This window comes from Chiloscyllium plagiosum, chromosome 41 (assembly GCF_004010195.1).
Source record: "Chiloscyllium plagiosum isolate BGI_BamShark_2017 chromosome 41, ASM401019v2, whole genome shotgun sequence".
NCBI classification, from domain to species: Eukaryota; Metazoa; Chordata; class Chondrichthyes; order Orectolobiformes; family Hemiscylliidae; genus Chiloscyllium; species Chiloscyllium plagiosum.
In genome coordinates this window covers 5,216,693-5,236,183 of record NC_057750.1, presented here as the reverse complement: position 1 = coordinate 5,236,183, position 19,491 = coordinate 5,216,693, and the positions used below count along the sequence as shown (strand labels likewise).

The window sequence follows — 19,491 nt, the reverse complement described above, 5'->3', positions numbered from 1 at the left end:
TTACCTTTTTGTGTTTGACTATAGACGATGACTGCAGGGTGACTCTGCCCTCACTTTGTGGCTTTCCCTCTCAGGCGTGCACAAGCTCAAACCAAAGTGTAATTGGTTACTCTTTCATCTCAAGCTTAATTGTCTGTTCTCCTTGTTTGATTGAGCTCTGTGATGAACGTAGTACTGGTGCAGGAAGGCCCCAATCTGCTTGATTTAGCTGGCCTCAGTTGTGGAGGTGCTGCATATGGCTTCGGTGCTGTTGAATTAAGGCAGGATATTAACAATTTCGTCATTGATCACTGAACCATTTGGAGTGGAGCCTGTGCTGTGTCCCACTTAATCCCTGGAGAAGTGGCTTTGCTTAGGTGCTTGATAATTTCACCTGAGGTTGGCTACTATTCATTGAGCTGCACTGTTGCAAAATTCAGCCGTGTAAATTGACAGCAAAGGCCCAACAGTTGTTAAATCAGCTTTCTTTTCTGCAGCCAAAGCCAGTGTGGCTGTTCCGTGGGATGAGCGTTTGAGTATATTAATTGTTTGGGGAGAATAATCCAGGGTAGTCCTGAACTCAGGCTGAATGTGTGTGCTTAATTGTGCAAATTGTATAGTTTCCGTTGTTGGCTGTTGTTTGTAACAGTGTGGGGATAATAAATCATTTTTGTGTTTCAGATGAAGAGAGCATTGATCAGCTCGCCCCCGTTGGACATGCTGCCTCCCCCAGAGGGCAGGAAATCCAGGGCATGGTTTTGCTTCAAGGCCTCAGGCATTGGTGCCAAGCCCCGATTGTTTACCCCATATATTGAGGAAGCCAAGGCAAGTAAATCTCCCATTATTTTCCGATGGCACACACTACATTTTTTTTTTTCAAACGTTGCAAAGCTGTGCCCTGGAGTCAGCTACTTGCCACAGGCACAATTGTGGTAACTGTAGCGGAACATTAATGGGAAAACAGTTTCTGCTATGCTGCATTTTCTTTCGATGCCTCCAGCATGTGACATTAAATAAAAGCCAAGGCTTGTTCCACCTCACTGCCCTGGTTGTCAGCTCTGATTAAATGCTACCTAATTAACTGAATGGTAATAGGGGCTTGTACATCGTGCTCGTCAGAATTTAACTCTGCACCAATTTGTAATGCTCCTTGGATGCTGGACCTGGTTTCCCAGTGGTCTGCTTGCATCCTTGGCTGTTGTGATCGCTGTGCTTTTATTCTGATCAGTCATGCTGGTGGTTTCAGCTTTCTAAAAAGAAGGGGAATTCAAGCTGTGGCCATTTGCCAAAATGAGCATTCTCTACTGATTGTGCCAGGCAAAACAAACCCTGGCTTATTCATGCTGTTTTTAATATTAGAGTTTTATTTCCTGGTAATTGGTTGCCAGGGTTGTGCTCTTTTCAGAACTGCAGTGGTTATGAAACAACCTAATAGAAATGTTTACAATTAGGAGGGATTTTATATTAGAAGGTGTTTCTGCTGGCTGGAGGGCACAGATTGAAGATCAAAGGATCAAAATCCAAAGAGGGAAATGAGAACTTTTATTTTGAACTGAACTAGAATATACTGCCTGAAAGAGACAGGAGAGCAGGTTAAACAGACTCGTTTGAAAGGCAATTTAGTTCTAATTTTCTTCTTTAAAATCTATATCAATATCTTTTGTGGGGATTGGGAACAGGGCAGTGGGACACATTGGCTAACCTTTTAAAAGAGCCACTGTGGGTCAAATGTGTTTTATGATTGTATAATTTGGCTGACTCCACATGGAACAGCATAAGGGAGTCTGCCTTTGTAGTCCTGAGCCTGGCAAGGGAAAGTTAATCTGAGTCTTTATGTATACAGTGATGCCTTTATTGCCTGGAAGAGTGCCTCTGTATGTGCTTGGAAACAGAGTGCCTCGTAAGGGCATGTTCTATGTGGAGCGTTTGAATGGAATGGGATTTAGGACAGTGAGGGGTGATCTTAATGAAACATACCCTGTCCAGTCCTCTCCGAACTTGTGGAAATGCTGGGAGGCTGTTTCCCCTCACTAGAGAATGTTAAACTAAGGGACGTTCTTTCAGACGAAGGGACGTGGAAAATAGGTACTTGAGGAGGCCATTCAGTCCTTCAAGCCTGCACCACCATTCAGTATCCGACTTCTGCTTTCTCTCCATACCCCTTGATCCCTTTGGCCACGAGGGCCAGCCATCCATCTAGGGCTGAGGGCAAAATTTGTTCACCCAATGATTTACAAAACTTTGGAATTCTCTATCTGAGAGTTATGGTTACTTAGTCATTGAACATTCAAGGCTGAGATGAATAGATTTTGGGATCTCAAGGGGATCTAGGGATATGGAATTGGGTGGGACAGTGGAGGATCAATATTGAATACCTGAACAGGTTTGAGGCGCCTTCGGCCCACGTTTGTTCCCATTTATGTTGCGTTGGGCTCATTTGTGGTATCCTTCCCTTTCTGTCTCTCTCCATAAATAATGTTGAGTGATATAATAAAGAATAAAAAGTGATTGTGAGTTTAAGGTTATGATTCAGCCTTGGGTTGGATGCTGCTGTTATTTTAAATCTAAGATTCCTACTATATTCAAATGCTGAGCTGAATTACTGCCTTGTAATACACTGTATGGATTGTCAGAATGCATCTTGATTTCTAAGCAGTGTTAGTCCTTAAGTACAGGCATGCAAGACAGTCCACTCGTCTCCCACCTACAGCCCAAGCTTTGGGGATTTCCCTTGATTTCCATCTTTAGCTTGTTGCTATGGCAGGAAAGCTAATGCTGGTTGTGCCTTCAGCTAGCAAGAACCCGCAGTTTAAAATTCCATTTTTCAACCTCCCTCTTTTCAATTCCTCAATTATAAATCCTCCTTAAAGCCCACTTCTTTTATCAATCTTTAACTCAGTGCTTCTCCCCACTTAGCGTGATGCCCTTATCCTTGCCCCTTGCAGTGCCTTCATTCCTACTTTACTACATTACAACCATGAAGCACAAGAAATAAGTGTATCTTAACGTTTAACATATTTATCACATGTTCCATAACCTAATGGAAGAAACCACAGCCATCCCTCAAGATCCTCCTTCCTATCTAAAGGGATTGTACAGTAAGGCAGCAAAAATGCTCTTGTAACTTAGAGTGAAAATTTCATCTGTTTAGATCGTTTTGGAAGAACTAATGTCAGAGCAGACGAGTTTGGAAAAGGTACGAATGAGTCGGATTTCCAGTGTTCCGGATACCCTCTACATGGTGGACTCTAGTGTGGCAGATTTTTCACGCCTGAATGCCGGATCCCCCCACAGCTGTGATGAAAGTGTTTCTGCAACTCTTCATGAAGAAGTACCTGGTAGGTTAATGCAAGACAAGATTTGCTTCCTTCCTTCTACAGTCTGTCTAACTTGATGCCTCAGATATTCCACTAATCTTTAGGATGGCTCTGTCTTAGTGACTATACTGTGGCTTTTGTACTTCACTCTCTGAAATGGGTATTGAGCTGACTCTGAAATGTGTGATACCCACTAAGGCATAGCTGACACCTATGTTGTATCCGATTGGTTCAGTTTTCCTGTAGAGATAATGAGTAATGTTAGGAAGAAATTGTACCTTTCACAATCTGGCACAGTTACAGCATTTAAAATACACTTGGGAAAGTACATGAACAGGAAACATTTGGAGGGGTACAGACCAGGAGCAGGCAGGTGGGACTAGTTTAATTTGGGATTATGTTTGGCATGGACTGGTTGGATCAAAGAGTCATACAGCACAGAAACAGACTCTATCAGAAGTCACACGACAGCAGGTTATAGTCCAAGGGGTGTATTTGAAATCCCAAGTTTTTGGAGCTCTGTTCGTTAGTCAGGTGAAGTCACCTGACAAAGGAGCAGCGTTCTGAACGCTTGTGATTTCGAATAAACCTATTGGACTCTAACCTGGTGTCGAGTGACTTCTGACCTTGTCCACAGCAGTCCAACACCGGCACCTCCACATCTATGACTTTATATGTCCTGAAGTGTTTTATAGACGGTGAGGTGCTTTTTGAATTGCCATCACGATCATAATGTAGAATCCTTTTTGTAAGTCTGTGCATGCCGGTGGGCAATGTGGGATTTAAAGATGTGTTCCAGAAACAGTCCTGTCAAATTGAAAGGTTTGAAATTGAATGGCATTGTAACAAAATGATGCATCAGAAGTAATTAGTTTGGGTTAGTAAAGTTCTTTGGTAAGGAGTGATTAGTCACAAACAGTGAGGGAAACCTGTGTTTGTGGGGGAGGATAGTCGGGAGAAACTAAGACAAAGCTCAAATTAGACACTGACGTGATCCTGGCCAGGGTGTGTACAAGGATAGATTTTAAAAATAGCAACCACCTCCTAATATCTAAATTTCTGAAACCACAACAGGGGTATTCCTGGGAGAGTTATGCAAAAAAAATGGTTAGCCCATCTGGAGGTGGGGACGGTTGCAAGAATGGAATTCCCAACTCAATTAATTCATGCAGTCATAATTTGTGCCGTCAAAGATATTGGGAGTTCATTGTACTGTTGCATCGGATATTTACATCACTGGCAAGATCAGTGCTATTGTCCCTCTCTAACTGCCCAAGTAGGTAGTGAACAACTGGCTTGCATACAACTGAGTGTCTTGTTCAGTCATAGCAAGGGGGCTAGTAAGAGCTGACCACGATGCTGGGTTTGGATCACATGATGGGAGTACTCGGCTGTGGTAAGGATAGCAAGTTTCCTTCACCAAAGGATACTAGTGAACCAGATATGTTTTCTAACAATAATCCTATAGACTCATAGTTATTGTTACTGATATCAACATTTTATTTATTCCAGATATATTTAATTAATGGTATTTAGATTTTACAGTGGCCGGTGAGATTTTAAATCCAGTTTCCAGGTTACATGTGCATCACAGTAACTGCAGTGTAACTGAGATATTGATCTGATTGGCATATTCAGGGTTGCCTTCATGACCTAATTCTCTCAGCATCAAAAATAGAAGCTAAATGTAAATGAAATTCATAATACTCGCAGAGCAATTTGTATCACAATTTTGTTAACCGATAAACTCTTCTCTCTCTGTCTTCCTCCCACCCTCACTCCCCCACACCACCTCTCTCCTTCTCCTTTCCCCTCTCGCTCCCTTCTCTCTATCTCTCTCTCTCTCTCTCCCTCTTTTTCTCGCGTGCACGCTCTCTCTATACCTCCCCTCCTGGCCCTTCCCACACCCCTCTCCCTTACCTTAACCTCCCCCCCACCGACCTCCTTCTCTCTCCCTCTTGCTCCCAGTGCCTCCAATCGATGTAGCTAAGACCATGTTTAGGCGGCTGAAGGAGATCTGGCAAGGTGACCAGGTGCAGAGAGCTTATGCTTTAAACATCGGTGCTGGGGCTGCTGTCACCCGGGCAGTGTACTTGCGCGTGGTCCGAGAGTTTGGCCTTCCTGATGCAGCAACTGAATTATTAAAGGTAACTCTTTACATTTGCAACAGTAGCAAAGGGGACAGTGCTGGTTGGGTTGGAAGAGGCGGGCTGCTTCTTGTATATCAGGCTGGAATCTAATCAACTGAAGGCAAAAATAAATCTTGAGGAATTCACCAGCTGAAGCTGCTACTTGTACATCTTAATTGGTTGCAGTGATTGGATTTTTTTTGTAGTGTTTTTACAGAAGCTAGTTATGAAAATAAGCAGTGCATAATTGATCTGCATTGTTCTGGATTGTGCCAATTTAGTAAGCTTCCTGCATTTAAAACACCAATTTAGCACACAGATGTGATACTACAAGCAGCAATCAGATGGGTGTTTTTATTCTAATTTGACTTTTTTTCTCTTTTTCTCTCTCTCTCTCTCTCTCTCTCTCCGTGCCCCCCCCTCACACACACACACCATGCATGGGTGTTTTGACTTGAGTTGCCACACTGTTGGAGCGGAGAAAGTGAGGGCTGGAGATCAGAGCTGAAAATGTGTTGCTGGAACAGCGCAGCAGGTCAGGGAACAGAAGAATCGACGTTTCCCTGAAGAAGGGCTTATGCCCGAAACGTCGATTCTCCTGTTCCCTGGATGCTGCCTGATCTGCTGCGCTGTTCCAGCAATACATTTTCAGCCCACACTGTTGGAGCCCCAGTTTACTGGAGACCACTTATTCTATTGCATGGTCAACCCGGTGGATCAAACTAGCTTAAAAGCCCAATCAGAAATGCAAAAAATTAAATTTTGGTATGTCAGTAGTTTACTGGTGTAATTAATTAAATAATTCACCCACAACCTGAGCTACAAACCTTTTCAAAACCTCATTAAACACTGCTTTCCGTAGATGGTTCTCTTTGCCTCATGCTCCCTCTTGTGGAGAGTTCACAATCTTGATTTTTTTTTTGCTGTCTTCTTCCATCTTGCTTAGTGCCCCCTCTCTCACTCTTTCCACCCTAGTCCCAAACTCTGCAATGAACTGCAGATGGAGAGTAAACCCCCTTTTTTGCTGCTCTCAGAATAGAATAGAAATTTATTGTCACATGTATTTTTAGATGAAAAATTCTGTGAAAAGTTTTTTTTAGTCACCCTGCCACGTTGCCTGTATCAATGACTGAAGTCCTTCATGGTTTTGATTAGATTAGATTACTTAGTGTGGAAACAGGCCCTTCGGCCCAACAAGTCCACACTGACCCTCCGAAGAGCAACCCACCCAGACCCATTCCCCTACATTTGACCCTTCACCTAACACTATGGGCAAATTAGCATGGCCAATTCACCTAACCTGCACATCTTTGGACTGTGGGAGGAAACCGGAGCACCTCTCTGCTCTGCTGCCATCTAGCGGCTGAACTGAAGAAGCACAATAGAATCTGATTGTCTGGCTGTTGTCTCCGCTGTTGACCTCTGCGCGGCGCATAACCACAGAGACAGGCCATTCAGCCTAACAAAGCCATGCTGTTGTTTAAGCTCTCAACTCCATTAATACAGCTTTCCCTTTTCCCATGTGTAAACGGAGTGTCAACCAGCTTGTTGTGAGTGTGGAGATGGTTCTAGGTGAGATTTCCTTACCTAAACGGCATACGTTTGATCATAGTTGTCACCATTACTGAGGCTAGCTTTATATTCCAGACTAGATATTTTCCAATCAACTTGTTCATTGAATCCTACGGTTTAGAAGCAGGCCATTTGACCCATCACTTCCACACTGACCATCTGAAGAGCATCCCACCCAAATCCATCCCCCTACTCAATCCTGTCTCTGTAACCCTGCATTTCCCATGGTTACCCCACCTTGCCTGGATATCATTGGATACAAGGGGCAATTCAGTTTGACCAATCCACCTAGCTGCATGTCTTTGGATGAGAGAGGAAACTCGTGCAGGCACAGGGAGAATGGGCAAACTCCACACAAACTATTGCCCCAGGGTTCCTGGTGCTAAGAAGCAGCAGTGCTAACCACTGAGCCACCGTACCGCTCCTCCAGAGATGATGTTATACATCTGGAGCAGGTGGGATTTGAGCCCGGATTTTCTGGCTCAGAAGTAGGAACACTACAACTCGGTCATGAAAGTCCCCCTATATTCCAGACTAATCAATTGATTTTATGTGCCATCCATTGCCAAGGTGGGGTTTGAACCCTCGTCTCCAAATCCGTAGCTAGGTCCTCTGGATTGCTATTCCAGTGATACTTGCACTATGCTATGATGGTGAGTGGCAATGAGACCATTTGGCCCCATGCTCCATGTGAGCCTCCTTAAAGATTCAAGTGTTTCTTCCTTTCTCACTCAATTACATTCGTGTATCCTCTACTTCTTTCTCCCTTATTGGCTTATCTAGCTTCCCCTTAAAGATTTTCCACTTTTAGCCAAATAAATGTTTTAAAATTAACTTTTCATATAGAAGACATCTAGTGGTACTAAATTTTGAAGTTTCTTTAAGCTCTAAAATTTTCTTTGTGGTTTAATGTTGTTCACGGATTCTTTCCACTTGCTTCTTCTGAGATCTTTGAAGTCCTCCACTTCTGTCCTCTTACACATCCTGATTCCCTTACTCCACCTCAGCTCGTGACCTCAGCTCCCTGACCCTAAGCTCTGAAACTCCCTCAGTAAACCTCCCTGACCCACTTCCTTTTAATAACCTCTTTAAAACCTACCTCTTGTGCTTCAGTCTTGGTTGCCTTTGTGTTAAATTTTGTTTGATTCTGGGAATTGCCTTATTACATCCACGTATTCATTTTATTTTAAAATGTTCGGAGCGTCACAAAAGACCACTGCAAATTGTTCTTGAGCAAAAGCCTTATAGTTTGAGAAGTGATGATAAATACCTCAGACATTCCAGCCTTCACTCCAGAATCATTGTTCAAAGAATGAATAAAGGAACTTAAAAGGAACAAGCATGTTGGAAGCAGGAAAGAGAAAGGGATATTTGCTGTTTGAGTGTAGACCAGGGGTTCCCAAGTGGTGAAGTTGTGAACCCCCCCTCCAAAACAGGTTCTTGGGCCGGGAACTCTGACGTAACAGTGGGGCTTGCACTGTGGTCTGGCAGCTGTGTGGCTTCTTTAAATGTTTATTTCTTTTCTTTTGAGAGTGGCTTCATCAGCTGTTCTTCAGGTGGGTTTAGCTTTGTACAAGTGAAACTCAGTATATTTTCCATCCTTCTGTCTGCCAACAAGTCTCTAAACTCGCCAACCTTCTCAATGACACTTTCCTCTGCTTCCCCAGCCACACTTGTCATTTTTCTCCCCTGGTGTCATACAAAGGTCTGAGTCTTTTAAATGCTTCATGCCCTGGCACAGAGCATGTCAGAGTTCTGACAGTTGTGATTTGAAATATTAGCCTTTCCTTTCCAATGTTAACTGACCCACTGTACCCTTTAGCGGCAGATTTGCTTCAAAGCTGATTTAGTTTTAAGATGTACAGTGTTCCTTTTATTTTACTGTTTTATTTCTTTCCATTTCAGTATCCCGCGGTATATTTTCCTAATGAGCACCTTGGCATTGATAGCCCGACCTTCCCAAAACGCCAGCCAAACTCTCGACGGACCACTCCAGTCAAAGAAACCAACATCCTGACCCTGGACCCCTTCAGGAATTTCAGCCCGCCTCTCCCACCACCACCTCCTCCTTACCATCTCCCTCCAACGCCTAGAAGAGACCGCGCACAGCCCAGTGAAAAGAAAGAAGACAGCCAGCCTACCTCATACTGTGCTTTACGTACTAACCAACAGCCACATTCTGGCGCTCGAACTTCAGAACAGGCGGTCCAGGCATCTATCAGGGCTATAAACTGCGAGGAGCCCACTGACAACCATTTGACCCATGAGGAGCAGGTCTCTGTAAGTATAAGTGTACACTCCTAGCTTCTGATTGGTGAATGTCTGTCTGGTATCTCACTGATGCTGATGTTGGGCATTGCATTGTTGGAGGTGAAAGTGAGGATTGCAGATGCTGGAGATTCGAGTCAAGATTAGAGCGGTGCTGGAAATGCACAGCAGGTCAGGCAGCATTGGAGGAGCAGGAATATTGACGTTTCAGGCAGGAGCCCTCCATCAGGAATGAATTGCATCGCTGTAGCTGATCTCTGCAGTAGAATCCTTCCTATTGTTATCAGAGCAAAATTGACTAGGTTTACAGTGATAGTAAATGGCACCATTTTCTTTGTATGCTGCCTCCAATATCATAATAGTAATTACACTTCAAAATTACTTCATTAGTCACAAAGTGCTTTGGAACATCCTGAGATCATGAACAATGCTAATTAATTGGAGGTTTTTTTTCCCTTTAACGAGTGCATGTTCCTCATTACACCAGTCAGTGCATCTGTTCAAAATGAACTGTCTTTTTTCCCAGCCTCAGTGACTCCATTGATTTTAAACAAAAGCAGGCAAGCACAAGGTACTCAGTCAGACCAGAAATGGACCCGGCTGCCCTTCCCAATTTGTGTTCAATTAATGGATCTTGGTCAGAACTCTGGAGGCCAAGGGAAGACTTGATAGAAGTCTATCAAATTAAGATGCAGTGGTAGGGTTGATGGTCAGTCTTTTTCCCAGAGTTGAAATGTCTAATATTGGGGCATGCATTTAAGGTGAGAGTGGGAAAGTTCAAAGGAGATGTGAGGGAAAGGTTTTTTTATAAAAAGTGGTAGGAGTCTGGAATGCATTGCCAGGGTAGTAGTGGAGGCAAATACGATAGGGGTGATTAAGGGACTTTTGGATAAGCACATGAATAAGCAAGGAATGGCAGGATATGAACAAAGGTCAAGCAGAAGGGATTTGTTTAATTTGGCTTATTGTTCCTGTGCTATACAGTTAATGTTCTAATTGTCAGGGATGGCTGGAAAAAGAGAGATTTAACTATGCTGTTAAATCAAGACCTTTTCCACTCTTTCAAGTGACCATAAAATAAATACCATCCAAAGAAGGGCAAATGAACTCTCTTGGTATTCTGACTCCTATTTGTCCTTTAACCATTGTCACTAGAGCTCTTCAATATTCATCTTCAAGGTTCTGTGCGACAATGTATATGATTGGCTACCATTTTTCCCTACATTCTGACAGAGTCTATTCATCAAAAGTGCTCATTTGGCTATAAATCATTTTGGCCATTGTGGAAGACTCAATAATAAATGCATTTACCATTGTTTCCTCAACACGTTTAATATTTAACTACTTGATGTTAGGTGAGATTATATGTAGATGAGGCGAGATCAGCTTTAGTTTTTCGGGTGAGAATAATTGAATGAGTGCAGACAGTAATAACATTTTTAATAATTCCCTTAAATTCTCTGCTTCATATTTTATTAATGGAAATTTATGTATGAAAATTAGTCATACTGTAATTACATCTTCCCACCAGTGATGGCAATGCAGTATCTCTATATTTACAATAACATTAAAACCAGTGTGTAGGCACATTTGCAATATCTCTAGTTCTTTTCTAGTCTGGATTTGCTTTGGTACTTCCTATAGACTAATTTAACTGTTTGACTTCACAGAGTTCCAAAAGTTTGGTTAAAGACTTGATGCCTGACATTGCCATGGCAGCTGGGTCAAAGCAGAATTTAAGTTCCAAGGACCCTGAGCTGTGTAAGCCCATCACTGACTCTGTTCGCGATTCTACAGAGCCCCCCATGGAATCGTCTGAACTGCTCTGCACGAACCGGGGTATCAGTAAGTACAGCTTAAGGAAGAAGAAACACTCACGAGGCCAGAAACCTCGAAGACACGTAGACTTCTGGAACTACCCTGATTTTTATGATTTTTCCCCTGAAGATTCTTGCCAAACTTCTGTGTTGCCCCAAAAGTTGCCTTCCCCTTCTCCTTCCCCTTCAAAGGGCCTTGCTTTCTGTCAGGACCTGAAGAATAATTCTCGGTCCCCTGCTGGTTTGAAGCAAGGCCAGATCACCCCCACGTCACCATCCAAAAGGAAAGAGGCCTTGAGCAGTGAATCTGTAGATCCTCAGGAGAAGCCTGAACTTAAGAGGACTTTGGTAAAACTTGACCCATCGTCTACAGTAGAGGTCCATTGTAGTGCTGGCACAGATTTGACCCATGGTTTACCAGCCCATGAGGAACGGCTGCTTGACACTCCTCAACAGCTTGGAAGATCTGACCAGCAACTTCCGTTGGATCCAGCTGGTTATAAAGCCACCTCTGGTGGGACTTTAATGGGGACAGATTTGATACATGGTTTGCCAGCAGAAGAGCAGAAACCCAGACCTAGACTTGCGTCCCCAATCAAGTGCTCATTTCTAACTTGCGACCTACCGGCTTCTCAGTCAAGACAACGGAGCTCCCCACAGACCACGGTAAAATCGGACGTCCTTTCCTCCCCAGAGCCGAGCTGTTGTGATTATCTTTACCGGAGGGGTGGCAATGGTGTGGCAATGACGACAGATTTGACTTGCAGTCTTCCTACCAGCCCTAGTGTTGGTGTGCCATTAATCTCAGTTTTCGAGGACTCCTCTGGAAGAAGACTAGCCGACACAAACCTCCTCTCACCATCAAACTGTTGCATCACCCATAGCGTTAACTCCAAGAGACAGCCAAGTAAATCTGAGACTAGAGACTTTCCTTACAAAAAATCAGCTCTATAAATTTCATATTTGTATTACTAGTCTGTTGCATTTTATATTTCTTTCTTTTATTTCCCCTCCACCTTCTCCAAAGGGTATCCAGTAAATGGAAATAAAATGATATGGTGCAACCAGAGCTATTCTATGGCTTTGGTTCATCTTTGACTGTATTGCAAAGTATCTGATCCACTCAAAAGAACGTTAGAAGACCCTGAGTGATCTGATGAATCTTTTGTCAGGGGGACGGGTGGCATATCACATTGAGGCTGGGGACCATTGATTTGTTTGTTTTCCATTGATTTTCTGTTTGTAAAGGCTGAGCATTGATTTCAGGTTGGTGATGCCTCTGAATAGCCCATTCTCAACCTGTGCTACCCCTTAAGGACAGGGCCACATTAGGCAGGCATGCCTCGCAAGGAGGCTAATTCAGGAGGGGAGTCTGTTCTGCACGTCCCTGAACCGACGGCTGAGACATTTTGACAAGTAACCAAGATTTTTTTAAAAAGTGGAATGAGCTTTCTTTTTAAATTCTTTTCATTGGAGTAAGTGTTGCTGGCAGGCTTGTATTCATTACCCATCTTATTTGCCCTTGAACTGAGGGGTTTGCCAGGTCATTTTGGAGGGCAGTTGAGTCAGCCATACCTCTGTCACAGGACAAGCAATCCTGGAGCCCAGGTTAATGTTCTGGGGAAATGGGTTCAAATCCCTGCACTTCAGCTGGTGGAATTTAAATTCCAATTAATGAATTTGGAATATGAAGCTAGTCTGTGATGGTGATCATGAAACTATGGTAGATTGTTGTAAAAACTCATCTGATTCTCTCAGCTCTCTTAGGGAAGGAAATCTGCCATCCTTGTCCTCTGACACCAGATCCTCTGAAATGGCTTTGGAACCCACTCCATTCAAGGGGCAATTAAGGATGGGCAGCAAATACTGGCCTTGCCTGTGGTGCCCGCATCCATGAATAAAGAACGTCTCTCCTCTTCTTGTAATGCACACCTGAGCATTCTGTGCATTACGCACAAAGAAAGATGTCGTTTGTCTGTGAGAATGAAGCCAAATCCTATTCTGAGCCTTCAAATAAGGGGAGAGACTACTCACTCTCGGCTGATCTTATCTCTCGTCAAACCATTTGCCATGAAAACAAAACAAAAACTAGCTTGTACTCTGCGCCTAATCCAAACAGGTTTCTCATGACTGTCTTCTGTTTGGGTGGTGTTAAATTAAGAAAAACAAACCACGTGTTAGGGCACTGCTCTCGCCATGTCAAGGAGAAGGGTCTTTCAGAGGAAGGAATAAAAGTAAGTCTTTGAGTTGGTGGTCCTCTCATTTCAACAACAGCATTCTGTCACCAGAGGTAGGGAAATGGGCTGAAAGAAAATGCTTCTCTTGAAGTTAGCTATGAATTTCTTAAATTTGATTCAGCCCGTCACTTTTGTTCACAAGAAGTTTGTTAATTATTGACGGGTGAGGGGTGGAAGAGTTACCATCTCTATTATGTAATGGTTTCCTAACTCGCTTATCCCGTGAAAATACAAAGGCATCTCAACCTGTAACCAGCAGGGAAGGTCAACCAGAGGCAGAGATCGCGCCAGGAATGGGTGAGATTTTCATGCTGAGCCCACCCCGTGCAGTTACCGATTCTGCCTTCTGTTTAGTACGAGTTTTTGGATTAATGTAACATTAGAGTTAATGTAACATCTGCACCAGTGGGTACAGATCTGTCACTGGTGGTGGGAGAAATTTTGACAGGGTTGAGTTGAGAGCGCCGAACAATGAAACGCCTCAATTTGATGGCAGTTATTTTTCAGAGGAGTATGGTACGACAACACTACACTACTGGGAATTCTCTCCCATCCTTTGTATCTAGGTCTTGTATTTCCAAGGTTACAATAGCCCACTTAACCCATCCCTTTAACTATCTCTAAGTTGCTTCTAAACACTTACAATGCTTTTGAGAGGGGGTGGTTTTTATTTAGGCTCCTTGAAGTTAAAATTATGTTTTGAATATATTTTTATATGATATATCAACTTTAAAAACTCTGCATCTACAAGTTGTATTGTCTTTTTCTAAAACATCCTGTTTGTCAAGTCTTTTCCTCTGTTTCCCCTGTGTGAGAAAATGGTCTTTGAAATGGTGTTTTGTTTTTGGTATTTAATAAAAAACAAGATTCACTTTGAAAACCCAAAAAAAAAACCAGGGTTTTGTTCTAGGGCTATTAAGTAGACAGGCTGACCCATTACCTGTAAACCCCAGCATATTAGTTAGCTGATTAAATCTATTGCCCCAGATATCACTGCAGAAATCAAGGCACTTTTGAATATTTACTGGGTTTTTTTCCCCGCATTGGCAGTACTATTTATTTAAACAACAGCCAGACCAGTATTGACCAAGAATGCATCCTCTAGTATTTTTGATGAAATTACCAAGCCTGAGGCGAGATTGAGGGGATAGTGATGCTTGCTAAAGCTTACATGCAGGTGCAGCCAGCAATTAGGAAGGCAAACAGTATGTTGCCCTTCATTTCGAGGGGATTTCAATACAAGAGTAATTATATCTCTGCAGTTGCATGGAACTTTGCTGAATCCACACCTGGAGTATTATGTACACTTTTGGTCTCTTTACTTGGGGAAGAGTATATTTGTTAAAGGGAGTTCATCGCTGCTTCACCAGACTGATCCCTGGGATTGCAGGATCGTCCTGTGAGGAGGATTGAGGTATGTATTCCATAGAGCTTTGTAGAATGAGAGGTGATCTAATTAAAACTGATAAAATTCTTAAGAGCTTAATAGATTGGATGTTGGACCTTCCCCCTGGCTGGGGAAACAGGATTTGGGGTAGCCAATTTAAGGCAGAGATGAGGAATTTCTTCACTCTAAATCTTTTGAATTCCACTGAGAACTGTGGAATTGATATCATTGAACAGGCTCCAGACAGAAATCCATATCTTTCTGGGGACAAAAGGCATTAAGGAGGTGGTGCAGGTAAGTGGCATTGAGAATCCAAGATCAGCTACGATCTGATTGAATAGCATGACAGGCTTGGGCTGAATGGCCTTCACCTTTTTGTATGAAGTGTTGGGTCTAGGTAATGGTTTGAGCAATGAGGTTCACTTCCCTAATTCAGCAATTATTTGAAGCATGGTAGGGAGGTAGATAAATATTTTACATCACAGATTGGGATTGGAAGGGCTGTAATTTAACTAAACTGCCAGATGTCTATTGCTCACGATCAAGAGATCTACTTTTAAAATCACATGGAGCTAAAGTCATCTGGTCCTTTCAGTTTCCACAATGGGCACAGCAGTTAAAATTGATTCCTTTGTATCTGGTGTACCTCCTGAAAGTTTCTGAAATATTTTTCAGAAGTCCGATTGTTGTCTGACCAGTGAGTTGTCAGCTTTAGATGTTCAAGCTGCTTTATGATGTATCAAGAAGAAAATATTTCAAGGCCCTCTCCCTTGCCCTCTCGTCCTCTCCCCCCTCTTTCCCTCTTGCCTCACCACCATCACGCAGTTTCCTTCTCACGAGTTAACCAGTTAAATTTTTACGACAATCGTTAGACTTTTAATTACAGGTTTTAAGAAAAAAATTGGATTCAAATTCCAACATCTGCCATGGTTATATTTGAACCCCTAACCCCAGAACATTCCATGGATTGCTAGTCCAGCAACAATACCACTAGGCCGTCACCTCCACTTTATTCTGTACCTGTCAAGTGCACTGAGGTACAGGGTTGTTAGTTGTCACAAAACCCTTGGAATATTCCCAAGTGTCAAAATCCATGACTGGCTAAGTCAGAGGGAAAGAGATGTCCCTTATTTCCCCCCCAAACCCATTCTTGCATTTGTCTATATGACTATTGTTGCATTTGGAGTGTACTACATTGTATAATTACCACTTTTCCTCTCAAATATACCTTTGTCTGTCTGGTGCCCTGATGGAAGTCTGTAAGAGTTAGGCATCTGACTCTGAGGTTTGCCAGTGGATTCTTCTGCAAGACATTCATGAGAATGGAATGTTGATGGGTGACCTGTTACTTTTCTTGCCCCTTTCCTCGTTTCTCCTTCATTTGGAGAAATGGCCGACTTGTAATTGGCTTAGCCTCATGGCAAAAACAGCACTGAGAATCTTGTCCACTGGGAGTCATTGACAAGTGACTTCGCTTCAGCCAACATTTGTGTTCCTTTTCCAATCAATTCCACCCATGTAGAAATCTGATGGCCCATCTTGAGATGACGCAAACACGAGGGGGACAGTCAGCCTGTCTCAACTTATTCATCACTTCAGTTCAGGGATTCCAGCTGTCTTGCAAATTTTCTTTACCCTCTCCCTGAAGCTTAATTTCAAATGTTAGGAGTCCTGTGAGAGTAAGATTTTCCTCCCATCAGGCTCAAAATTGCCTGTCACTGAAGTTAACCCAAATCTACTCTCAGATTTCTCTTTCCTTTAAATGGATGAGCACAGTAGGGTTCTCCTATTAAAGAAAAAGGTGGCCATGACCTTAGCCTAGAGTCCTCTGTGAAATATTGAATGTTTCAATGATTTCAAGTATTTTTGAGACTTGAGGCAAGGAACACGTATGAGCAAAAGAAATGAAAGAATCTCGGGAGGTTTTGGGAAAGCAGGGCATCTCTTGAAGAATGGTACTGGATAGGGTTTTTAGAGGAGATAGCAGGGACCTCTGTCCATACTTGCTCATGACATTAAAATGGGAGTTGTTGGCACTGCAGCAATGCCTTGGGAATGTCAGGTGATCAGTAATAGTCACATGTTTGCTTTTCATATCAGTAGGCGATATTGACCCGCGTGTACCATGGAACGCTTTTTTTTAAAAAAAAAAGTCTATTTTCCATTTATAGAGTCATGAGAACATGAACAGAAACCCAAAATAAACGAGTTGTGACTTTTTAAATACCAGAGTGTTCAGTAATCTCTCGAGTGAGGAACACCAGTGGCAATGTAGGATCCCTCCAAGTTGCAATTTAAGACCGTGCACAAAAGTGCTGCCCTTAATTTTGACCCACATGTCCATTTATTTAATTTCATGATTTGATTCACTTTCAAACCAAAATTAAATCCTTTTACTTTCTGACGAAGGGAAAGCAGTCCCTGTTCTCCAAATGTTTAACCTTTCCAGTTTTTTTTCTCCTTTTGGATGGGAGATGCGAGTTTTGTTTGGACTTTGGAAGCGTCCCTTTTATTAAGGAAACTAGATTATGCAAACAAACAAATGATATGTTTTAGTGGTTTCAGAAGCTTGGTAGTTGTATACAACCTCCTGTGGTCTTTTTTCACCACATCCTCAACCACCAAGATATTCTGTTCAATCCAGCCCTGGTGACTAGAAAAAGAGAAGTCTTGATTGTCACAGGATCAGGATGGAGATGGGGGTCATTTGGTTCAAAGTGCATTGGAACCCTGTAAAATCTCCAGGGAAGTAGCAATGAAAGAACGTTTGTAACTGCCCATTTATTACCTCCTGAATGTCCTGTATCAGTTTATTCTCTCAGCAGTTTATCCTGTGTTAACACTGCATTGTGCACAGTTATCAAGAGGGTTGGAGGAAGGAGCGGGGCAGAAGATGGAAGCAGAGCAATGCAGGGATTTTAAAAATCAAAGGGTTCCTGAGATCCAGATGATTGTTTGGAGTCAACTGGGATTGGAGTTGCTGCGGGGTGGGGGGGTTATTTGTTGAGGCATCGCTGGCTTATTGCCCATCGCTAGTTACCTTGAAGTTAGTGGTGAGTTGCTGCCTTGATTTGCTGCAGTCTGTGTGGTATAGGTTGGACTATATTGCTGTTGGGGAGGGAGCTCAAGGATGTTGACCGAACGGCACTATACTTTCAAGTCAGGATGGTGAGTAACTCAGAGGGTACTTTCAGGGGATGGTGTTCCCATGTATCTGCTGCCCTTGTCCTTCTAGATGGTTGTGGTTGTAGGTTTTGGTAGGTGATGTTGTACGACCCTTGGTGAATTTCTGCAGTGTATCTTGTAGGTGGTCCACACTATTTCTTCTGAGTGTCGGTGATGGAGAGATATGGTGGATGTGGCATCAGTCAGGCCGGAACTTTGTTCAGGATCAAGCTTATTGAGTGTTATTAGGGCTGCAATCATCTAAGGGGGTTACTGCAGTGTACTCCTGACTTGTCTTGGTGGTGGGCAGGCATTGGGGAGTCAGGAGGTGAGTTACTTGCTACAGGGTTCCTAGTCTCTGACCTGTGCTTGTAGCCACAGTAATGATATGGCAAGTCCAGTCAGTTTCTGGTCAATGGTAACTGCATGCTACTTAAAGCATGATGCATGATGTGAACATACGAACTGAAAGAAGCTATTCACACCCAGAGATGTGTTCTGCAATTCATGTAGGTAGTGGTTGATCTATAATGTTATGCCATTTTCACTCATTTCTGTGATATTCCACCATCCCCGTCCCCCCAAAATCTCCAGTCTGTTGAACAGTTTACCTGTACTACCACAGCCACTCTGTGTGAGCTTTAATAGCCAAATGGCTAGCAAACTTCTTGAGGATAAGGGTCATCAGCAGGGCAATACGATACAGAAGTTCGATCAGGAGTTTCTCCCAATTTTTCCACCCCTTTTCGTGCTCCAAAGTCAGTGATTTAGCGTGTGCTGGGGTCGAGTTAGGGGCCACTGTTTGGGCGTATGGGGATCCATCCCAAGGAGGGAAATTTTAGTTGTCAGTTTTTGAATGTGATTTGCTGATTAAATTTTAAACAGATCTACCTAGCCAAAAATCAAGAATAAAGAAACCACATCTGAATAAAATTCCCAAGTCATAATCCCACCACTCCTTGGGTATCGCCACTACTTCAGTTCAGTTTGAAAACTACTCGTTTGTAAGTGTAGGACTTGCTCTTGTTAACTTGCTGCCCAGCAACTTGTAGTATTAAGCACTTATCTGGTTTTAACATTGGCCCTATAATGAGACTATTTAAAAGTATATAATTGCCCTAGGCTGCATTAATTGTACCACTCCACTACAATCCAACTACTGTGGGTTATGCCAAGATGTTAATTAGAGTAGATTCAGCAATATGTTGGATGCACCTTCTGCAACTGCTGTCCACTTTCCTTTTTAAGTTCATCTTTGTGTGACCTATATGTTGACGACTGATTTCTGCCTGCAAATGTATACATTATATATAGTGAAAATCTTAACCACCTCTGTAAATTTGACTATGTGAATTATGTGTTTCTTCTAAATCTATTTTTCTATGACAGTGGATAATGTAATTTAAAAAAAACCTCAGTAGAAACATTGACGATTGGGGAAATGACTGAAGAAATTGATTCCAGGATCCTTTTCCATGCAAATAGTAACTTATTTATGTACTATAGTTGCTTGGATCTTTCTAATGTTACGAGGGTAATAAATGTACGAAGAGTCTGCCTATAATTTGTGTGTGTTTTCTTTTTAACTGGTTGACTTTCTTTGTCCTTGTATACAAAAAC

The 19,491-nt window shown here is 42.7% G+C and overlaps 1 protein-coding gene across 1 annotated transcript in view; it reads left to right on the top strand.

Moving 5' to 3' along the window:
* LOC122542775 (BTB/POZ domain-containing protein 7-like) overlaps positions 1 to 19,435 on the top strand; it is a 74,047-nt gene extending 54,612 nt beyond the window's left edge. The window contains exons 7-11 of the mRNA XM_043680808.1: positions 661 to 804; positions 3,131 to 3,317; positions 5,265 to 5,443; positions 8,903 to 9,277; positions 10,936 to 19,435. Coding sequence (XP_043536743.1) covers positions 661 to 804; positions 3,131 to 3,317; positions 5,265 to 5,443; positions 8,903 to 9,277; positions 10,936 to 12,036 — 1,986 coding nt within the window. The 3' untranslated portion in view covers positions 12,037 to 19,435. The remainder of the gene's footprint in view (positions 1 to 660; positions 805 to 3,130; positions 3,318 to 5,264; positions 5,444 to 8,902; positions 9,278 to 10,935) is intronic.
* Positions 19,436 to 19,491: the final 56 nt, after the last annotated feature.